At 40.4% G+C, this 10,000-nt stretch overlaps 1 protein-coding gene across 4 annotated transcripts in view; it reads right to left on the minus strand.

The window, feature by feature from the left end:
* FOXP2 (forkhead box P2) overlaps positions 1 to 10,000 on the minus strand; it is a 422,877-nt gene that overhangs the window by 188,915 nt on the left and 223,962 nt on the right. For all 4 annotated transcript variants that reach the window (XM_065651464.1, XM_065651465.1, XM_065651471.1 and 1 more), the window contains one exon: positions 3,180 to 3,357. In XM_065651464.1, coding sequence (XP_065507536.1) covers positions 3,180 to 3,347 — 168 coding nt within the window. In that variant the 5' untranslated portion in view covers positions 3,348 to 3,357. The remainder of the gene's footprint in view (positions 1 to 3,179; positions 3,358 to 10,000) is intronic.

The raw sequence follows: 10,000 nt of genomic DNA on the forward strand, positions 1-10,000 counted from the left end.
AAGTGTACGAATGTAAATATATGAGAGAGGATGTCTCGTTGTAAGCCAGAAAAAGCAGCAGAAACAAGTCCAAGCAGATTACAGTTTGCATCATATTTTAATAATAAAAATCTACATTCACTTCAGCAATATTTATAAGTTGATAAATATCGACAGTAAGATAAAAAGTTGCTTACGTTCTAGTCATACATCTTCAAAGCCGACCTGATGACTTGTGACAGCACTCAATCCATTTATCACCATGTATATATTACAATATATTATAGAATACTGTCATACTCTCTTGATACATGGATGAGGAATAACTCCCTGATTTAAGTCAAACTACTCATTTCTGTATAAAGATCACAACATTAGTTCAAGCAAATAACAGGACTGTCCAAACTCCATATAATTGTTTATCAGAACCTAATGACATCTATTATTTTAGCTTTTTTACTTTCTATAAATCCACCAGTTTGTGATCATAATGCTTGAACAAGATGCAAATTGTATAAAATTTAAAATTTTTAACTTAGCCCAGTTGCTCTTTGTACAGTCTAAAATTTCTCATGTTTAACTTTCCCCAGTACATATTCATGCCACAGTGAAAAGTTATTTTGTGATTTTACTCAGCTGATATAGCTATTCTTAAGTATTAGTATCACTGTATGTAGTTGTTCAGCTGAAGAAAATATATGAAAACCAGCAACCATTTACTTGCTTCCTCTAGAAAAACCTATAACAAACTTGATTTGTTTATTTGAAGGCCTGCAATAAAATGACTTAGGGAAGCCAAAACCAGAATATTAAACTATGACATCAGTACATTATATCTTGCACATATTTAAACAACAAAAAATCTTCAGAATAATAACTGCAGGTACAATGGGGTTTGTTCTCTTTTTCTACTTGTCAAAGTTTGTTAGGCAAGTTGCATATTACAAATAACATTTTAGAGAGTTACTACAGTGACAATAAAAAAAGCAGCCATCATTTTCCTCTTAAATCATATTTCAAAAGGCATCTGGTCAAAAACAGAAAGAAAAAAAATTTGAAAAAATTGGAGGAAAAGTGAAAGTAGCACACAGCTATGCCTATTATGTAAAGGACATCCTCTGCATGTTTACTAGTGTTTATGTTTCACATCAACATATTTTATAGAAGGATTTATATGCCTAACTCAAGTTGTATTTAAATCCTATGGTGCAGACCCTACCATAAAATGCCTCTTGAGTCCTATTAACTGTACCCACGGTTTTACTTTGCCTGTCTGCTTATTTAAGATCTAATCACAGTTTTGAAGAAAAGATTGTCACTTCTAAGCCTGTCCCCTCAGAACCTGTCTGTTATTAGTACTCAACTGGATATTTTCATCTTCAGTTGTTATTCTCTGTGGTCTTTGCAAATGCTATCTACTGGAATCTCTGACTGTATGGACAAATTGTCTACAAATGCTTTGAGAAACATGTAAGTGGCACATTATTCTGTTGATATTTTTGTGTTTTAAAAGTGTTTCATTTCAATTTAGTTTTCTAACCATTTTCACCAATTAAATACCCTCTCTCAATAAAGATTTTAAAATCCTATTATAACCTGAACACCTGAATAAAGGTGATGGCATGCTTTTCAATGTAAAGAATATTAAATTTATATATGTATGTGTGTGCACATATATATAATTTTATATGAAAATAATATATATACACAGTGTACACATATAGATAATAGTGTATATATAAATATAAGTGTAAGCCTGATAAGAACATCATGAAGACACCAAAATTTCTATTTCCTCAGGCTGTAACATTTTAAGTGCTCAATTGTTAAAACAGAATACGCTTGAATTTGTAGCAAGGCACAGATTTAAGTCTTAACAACTTCTCATATTTCAATCTACAATTATTTAATTCTTCCACATTTTCTGTCACCATTTAAAATATTTAACTATAAATGTAGCTAGTGTACACTGCTTAATTCAGCACTAAGAATGATTCAGTTTTAAGAGCTATTATGACCTGTTATTTCAGAGGCCCATACACATGCAATTTATCTATCAGGTTGAAACATGTTTCTATAAAACCAGATTTTTATAATACTTTATCTGACAGAAGACAACCTTCTTTCTGTTAATGCAATACCTGACATTGCAATGAAAACACCTCAGTATTTACAAACGAAGGGTTTGAACTCTAAAGGTGCTGAGTGGCCTCAGCAGGTGAGAGGACCAGACACCGAAGACTTTCAGGAGTTCAGAGCAGGTACTGGCACTCTGCAGAATCAGACCCCAACTGTCTACCAAACAAACCATCTGGGCTTCGATTCATTAGTAAAATCTGCAGCCCCTGATGGGGAGGTAACTCTTTAGGTAGACAAAGTATAAGGAATTATGTCTGTGCAGGTTTTAAAAGGAAAAGAAGTCTTACAGTGATAAAAATTAATTGATTGCATCTCATAATTAGATGGTGTCAGCAGTCAGAGGACAGTTTAATTTTACACTTTTAAACACAAAAGCAGTTCTCCATTAACTCATTGAGAAAACAAACAGACAAACTTAAAAAAAAAAATGTTTAAAGAGTGAGAATGGAAACCTACCTACAGAAAAGCTGCTTCTCTCTTTTCCCGTATTTTCAAAATCACACATCCAAATTACACTCACACACATGCACGCACAGACAGGTAGATGCTCTTTTTTATTTCGGTGGTTCAGAACTAACCAGCATTTTTTTATTGACACCTGCGACAGCAAAGCATCTTTATTGTGAGGAGTCACTCAGGTCCCTTCGCCCCAGCTCCGTCCGACTTTGGAAGAAGCGGTGGCGAGCGAAGCCAAGTCTCAAGTAATGTGGCCCTCTGGTGGAAAGCTCCGCATCGCGTCCCGCGCCACCGCACCGCTCCGTAAACGAACACATTCTCAAAACATGCACCGCAAGGCTTCGGCACAACTTTCATAAATACGCCGCGGGATTGCAATCACCAGGCGAGTGTGTGCATCGGCAGCAGCGAGACGTTGCCACCAGAAAAAGGGGATCCCGGTGTTTCAGCGTTAACATGCACAAAAACAACAACAAATAACGCCCCACGCTCTTCACTCGCAGGACACTTCCCATTCGGCAGGCACAGAGGGGCTGGGGAAGGGTGCCCGTCTGCAAACAGCCCTTCATTTGTTTAAAAACAAACAGGAAGCAAAACAAACTTACCTGCTGTTGTTGCAGATGCAGCAGTTCTACTGTGCTTACTTCAGTGCTCGTGTCACCACTTGATCTTCCATCTCTGCTGCCAGCATCTAATTGGCTGCTTAGAGTGCTCATTCCATTTTGATTCATTGAACTGTTGCTTATTGTCTCTGTCGCAGATTCCTGCATCATGACTTAATACCTAAAAGTGATTAAGAAGTATCAATTAACACACGCGTTACACCTTCACACTTCCATTATCAAGATGTCCCTCTCTGCCAATTACACAGACAGCATCTTTAGAAGAAGAAAAAAGCCTTGCGGATCTGCTTACCAAGAAATGCGATGCAAACTCTGCTTTCATACAGATACTAATCACCGGAATTAAGGTTTCTATAAGCAATCTTTGTGTGCTTACATTTAACGGCCAAAATAACACACCATGCACGCAGCATGGTCAATAGCATTTATGAACGACTACATTTTAAAGTCTACCTATAAAACCAGTTTAAATGAAGGCACGATTTCACACACTGCTCTATATTTCCTATTATCTGGCTTTGACAACCATGGATGACTATACAGCCTTATTTAAAATATTCACTATCTTGATTCTGTCAGAATTTTACAGCATATCTTATGCAAGGCTGTTGTTTAATGATGCACAGCTAATCATACAAAATTAAAATTTTGTAAGGGTGTTACAAATCATATGGTATCAACCAATGATAAATAGTATAATGGGCTTCTCCTTTTTTGTGACTAAATAAAATTTTGCCTCGGAGGCATTTTAAGAAAAAGCTCCTGCTGCAAACACGTCAGATATTGCCTATTTTTTTAATCAAACGGCTGATATTCATTTATTTTTCTGACATTTAAAACATTTAATACTGTCCTTCCTGGGAAGTAATTAAGCTTATGCATGAGCAGCAATCAAACTGTTCACTTGAAGATGACTTAAAACTCAATTTTAACATAGGCAAATAAATGAAAGATATAAAATTAATTTTCCAGGCATGTATTAGATATGAAAGCTGGAAATAAAATCTATCAAGAATATCACTAATGATTGTGCTAAAAACAGCATAAATTATGCATATTACCTTCTCTACAGTAATAAATGTTTTATCATTTTCACTGCATAAATATACTGTACTTTCAGGATAGCAATGAGATGTCCTGCCAAGATCAGTTGAAATCTTTGCAGTAAATAAAGAACCAACATGCCCTTACAAACCAGAATTTCAAGGCACATTTTGTATCTGTAATATGGAAAGGTCAACGTCTCTTCTCAGAGCCACGAAAGTCCTGTCCTGCTCTCGCAGGGTCAGAATGGACCTCGCTTTCCTCCACCCTCGCTCCTGATGGACTGAAAGAGTCCCCACAACAACCTGGCCGAGCTCTGACTTTAAAAGACACCTCTGAAGGGAGAGGGCTGTGTAAGCAAACTCGGGAAAAGAAACAAAGCTTGCTGCTTAGCCTAATTATTCAACTTAGTTATTTTCTCCCTTGCAAAGTATGAGCAATAGCCTTTCTCTGGAAAAAAAAAAAAAAAGCAGGAAAAGTATCATTACAACTTTAACTACGTACATGGGATATTAATCAAAACACTGTATGAATTAACACAAACAAGTGCCTACAAGACAAAGTGAAAGTATATATTGTATGAAGAAAGTTAAAATAGCAGAAGATGAGTTATTTAAAGATGGTCCAGTCAAAAATAAACAGGATGCAAAAAACCCAAACACGGACACAGTTAAAACATAAAGGAGGGCAGCTGTTATAGCCCGGTAAACAACAGCAGCACCAGATGTGTTTATGAACAAACAGCCCTTCTTAAACACTCTTCCGAACATCAGTGAAGAAAAATCATAGAAATCGAAAATGTGGTACAAGCAGTGATGTATTTTACAAGGCAAAAACAAAGCTAATACTCTTTTCTGAGATTAGGCAGCTAATAAGTATTCAAATTAGGCATAAATTTTACATGTACAATGTTTAAAATATTCAGAGAAAATGGTCTGATTGCCCTTAGTAGTTATACGAAAATCCTAATGCGGGTATGCCACAACTGTGGGAGCAGGCAGCCCTTTCCGATTTTTACAATATTTACTTTCAATAAAAAGACATGTATATCAGAGTGGAAATCTATTTAAAACACTTCATCAACTGTATCGTTACAAGGATTTGGAAATTCAGGAAATTCAAACATTAATCCTCTTTTAGTCAAACAAAGATTTAACCAACAGACAGGTTCATCTTTTACAAATTCGAACGTTAGACAATAACAGTGCTACGTTTAGCCAAGCGCATTAAAAGGGCAAGGGGGTGTAAATGTTAGATCATCAAAACATTAGAAGACACTCAGAAATGTAATAAATAAATACATCAGCCCCCTGCTTTTACATATCTCCAACTCTTTCATTACAATTAGCAGAGAAGGGTTAAACGTCTTCCAATTCATATTAACCAAAGGGTTTTATGTCTTGTGGATTTCGTATCCTTGCAAAGCCCCAGAGTGTAGTTCGGGCTCTGCATTTTAAGTTAAAGTGTCTGTGAGCCAGCAGAATCGGCTTTAACATAACATGGCCAATAACGCTACTCTGGAAACAAGAGAACAACAAATCCAACCCAACAGCTGTGTACAGGGAGAATGAAACTATAGAGTATCAATACTAGAAAGGGTAATTTATTTGGAAGTGGGAGAAACACTGAAGTATTTATACGAAGAAGAAAGAGTGCCTAGAATTTTATGTTAAAAATTAAATGCTCTTCATAGTTGTAAAAGGATATTTTTAAAAACAATACTGAAACTTTAGCCTGAGTAATGCTCTGTGTTGGCTGCCCACAGCCCCCTTTTCACTGCCGGCAACTTAGAAAGGGCTGCTGGAAAATGCAAGGGAACACAGCCTTTTTCTTTTCCCCTCTTTTCTCTTGCACACACATGCACATACACATATATGCACATGTATCTACATCCATGTGTGTGTCTGTACTATCAACTCTAAACCCTCACAAATTAAAGCACTGAGAACATCTACACAAGGATAATTTCCAATGTCCGAGTATCAGTAATTTCAGTTATTGGTGGCAGAACAATTAGAACCTGCAACATTGTACTAAGTAAACTAACGTACTTTTTTTCTTGCTTTTACAACAGTAGTCCTGGTTGTTAGCATAATAATCATAAATAAATACAATGACTAACAGATAGTAAGGCTGAAAGTTTCGTATTTCAAACAGGACAAGAAAAAATATACAGGTCCCTGTTTATGCACATTTATACATATTCACACTTCCTGATCCCTCTCTTTTTCTCTTGCTGTCACACTCGCTGTCAGTCATGAGCGTGCCCACACAGGCACGCACGCATGCACACACGCACCCACAGACACAGACGTTCACCAGCCCCTGCTTCTGCTGCGATTCCCAAATTCTTGTTGCCAAAGACGAGAAATAAGCTCTGGTACCAGTTATTTCAAACAAAGGTACGGGGAAAATATTTGCTGCTCTCTGCAAGACAGAATGAAATCGTAGATTATTTTAGCGCGTGGCTGTGCTGCAGTTTGAACGCCTAATTCTGCCAGGATAACCAAGCAATCCCCTATACCAAAAATGAAATACTGGTGCTGTGAAGTTAGAAGCTACATTTTTACTTTTCTCCCCCGCAGTGAATTGTGCGTTTTCTGTGTGCACGTGTGCGCACGTGCACACGTGTGTGCGCTCTAAGCCGGCAAGTCACTGTACAGATACTTATTCTCTACACCACTTCCCTTTTGAAACATTAAACTGACACTGGAACTGACTGCACAAGATTGCATTTTCTCTTCCTAAACAACGTGAATTGAAAGGTTACTTAGTGTAACAATATTTACTTGCAGAATTGTGTTGTTACCAAGGGTATAATGGATGGTGGCTATGCAGGTTTACGCAAGAATGAGTGAAGCATGAGGCATTACCCATGTGTTTGACATGTTTCAAATTGCTATAATCCAGCATTAAACACACCCAGCAATTCATGCCATTTCTTGCAGCCGTAATCTTGAATAAAGCGTGCACAACCACTTATTATATAAATTAGTATATGACTCCCTGTTACAGTCACAACAGTGCTTTTGTGTTTATTTTGCATCAAGATGTGGTCCTTTTATTTGTACAAATAGCAGGATAGAGCGCGGTGCCTCAATTAGACCTCCTCGCCTTATGACAGGCTGTGCCGAGCGCCTGGCTGGCGGGGTTTGTTTTGCCCTGACAGGTACGGGTCCCGCTGCCGCACGGGTCCCCGCCGCCACGGCAGCCTGCTGCTGCTGCTGCTGCCGGCCGGGCCGCCGCTCCGCTCCCCGGGCCGCCGCTCCCCGGGCCGCCGCTCCGCTCCCCGGGCCGCCGCTCCCCGGGCCGCCGCTCCGCTCCCCGGGCCGCCGCTCCCCCGGCCGCCGCTCCGCTCCCCCGGCCGCCGCTCCGTTCCCCCGGCCGCCGCTCCGCTCCCCGGGCCGCCGCTCCCCCGGCCGCCGCTCCGCTCCCCGGGAGGCGGCAGCTCCGGTGCTGCGCACCCACGGCCGCCAGGGGGCGCCCCGGGGCCGCTGTCCGTGCCCCGCCCCGGCCCCGCCCCGGCCCCGGGCGCTCCGGGCGCCGCTGCCCCGCCAGGGCCCTTGGCCACGGGCCGGGCTCCAGCGGCTCGGGGGTCCCGTCCCGTCCCGTCCCGTCCCTTCACGAGTGACGCCGTCTTTGTGCCCTCAGCGTGTCACTCTCCGCGACGGGGAGGGCGGCAGCCGCCATCACAAACCGCCTCCAGAAACCAGAGCGGCTGCCTGCCCTGCCCTGCCCTGGGGTGAGCCCCCAAACCCAGGCGACACCCCAGACCCACAGCCCTACGCCGGCCTTAGGCTGCCCACGTTGGTTGATCCCCAGGCAAGGCGAACCTGTAGCACACAGCGCTCAATACCATGAACCTGACGTTCCCCGGCCTGCTCGTGCATTTACCAGGTTTCACTTCCTAAGACCCAGCCTAAACTTCAGCCTTTTAAAACTGGCCTATGACGTTAAGAGCAGAGCTGAGAAGCTAGGCTTAAATAATGGTAACTTTTGTGCTCAGTTAGAATTAATTCATCATTGACACAAGGCACAATGCATCTTGACCACGTTTTGCTTTACCATGTTCACCATGCTTCGCTTCCTAAGACCCAGCCTAAACTTCAGCCTTTTAAAACTGGCCTATGACGTTAAGAGCAGAGCTGAGGAGCTAGGCTTAAATAATGGTAACTTTTGTGCTCGGTTAGAATTAATTCATCATTGACACAAGGCACAATGCGTCTTGAAGTCTTGGGCTGGTATGTTAGAATTCTTTAATACTTAAGATTGCCTAATAAATCAAAATGCTAAATATGAAGGACATCGCTGAATGTGTGAGAACAAAAAATTAGACAAGCTAAGAGAATATTTGTAAAGGTGGTTGTTTTTTTTCACTTCGTCTAAAACATTTAGCTTTCAAAGCTTGAGTTAAGCAAAGACATAAATTACTTCATAGCATTTAAAAAAATGTAAGTAAATGAATATGATTAAAACACTAATTAGGTCAACCACCATTGAAATACTGTAACATAAAGTATATTAGTAAGTTTAATATACTACTATCTACTCAGATAAGTTTCCGCTGTTAAAATGCGAAGTATGCTCAAACACCTTGTGCTGGAAGGTCTTTCAGGAAAACGGAGCTTCCAGTTGCGAGTTACAGAACGTATCTTAGCACAATCGGAAATAACATGTATCACACCTGCATCAGTGAGTGAAGTCGGCATCTTCGATGAGAAAAAAAAAATAGAATTTTCATGGTTAAAAAAAAAAAAATTCACCTCGTCAGAGCCAACTAATCATTTTACTCTTTAGAATACCCTCACGAGTGAAGATGGTAGTTGTGAGTAAAGCAACAGTTCAAAAATGCCTAAAAATGGCAGCGATGGGACAACAGTGTCTGGATCACAGCACAGAAAGCACTGCTATTGTGAAGAATTTAAGCTGTAGTACAAAACTTCTAAGTTGGGCAAGTGTCTGAAGGCCATTTTTGAACACAGATTTAGAATAAAATCGACAACTGGATTTTTGCAAGTTACCACAGATGAGATTTATTTACTAGAGACAAGAGCCAGCAGCTCAGCATCCCCCCATGCCCTCCCCTGCCCCCCCCCCCAGCATGCCAGGTAAAGAAAACACGCGTCCTTCCTGCAGGCTGCTGTCGGAACAGGTGCGCTCGGCTGGCATGAGGCAGCTTGAACAAATCACATGAATTGATTTGCGCTGAAGTTAACTGCAACTGAAAAAACAAGCATTGCCTAAAATATTTATCCCTGTACTGTAAGCTGCAATTTTTCCCACCGTCTGTGTACTCCAGTTTATTTATATATCAGATGTTTAAATGAACATCCTTTTACCCAGCTGACACAGTCAGACGAAGGTATTGAAGGTAGTGTATCATATTCAGTCTTAAACTAAAAGCTATCCTGAATTTTAAAGGCTGCATCTTTTCCTTTCACGCCATCTCAGTTCCTCAGGACTAATAAAAATAGTAGGTCAGTTCTGGGCACAGTAATTCATCTGCTTTCTAAAATTCAGAAACATGTTGGCACACTCATCCAATTATTAAACAACAGTTCACTTTCCCAAACAGCAAGTAAGGTCTAATTAATTTCCACCTGCTATTTATTTTCACTTGGTGGAAAAAAAAAAAAAAGTCCCTTCGAAGGCCAGTGTTATCTACGTGAGTAGTCTGTACAATACAGTAAGATGCGTACCTTACACACAGGATAGTGGCAAAAGCTTGCTAGAGTGCCTACAGCCCACACAGAAATGAG

The sequence above is a fragment of the Caloenas nicobarica genome, chromosome 1, assembly GCF_036013445.1.
Source record: "Caloenas nicobarica isolate bCalNic1 chromosome 1, bCalNic1.hap1, whole genome shotgun sequence".
NCBI lineage: Eukaryota > Metazoa > Chordata > Aves > Columbiformes > Columbidae > Caloenas > Caloenas nicobarica.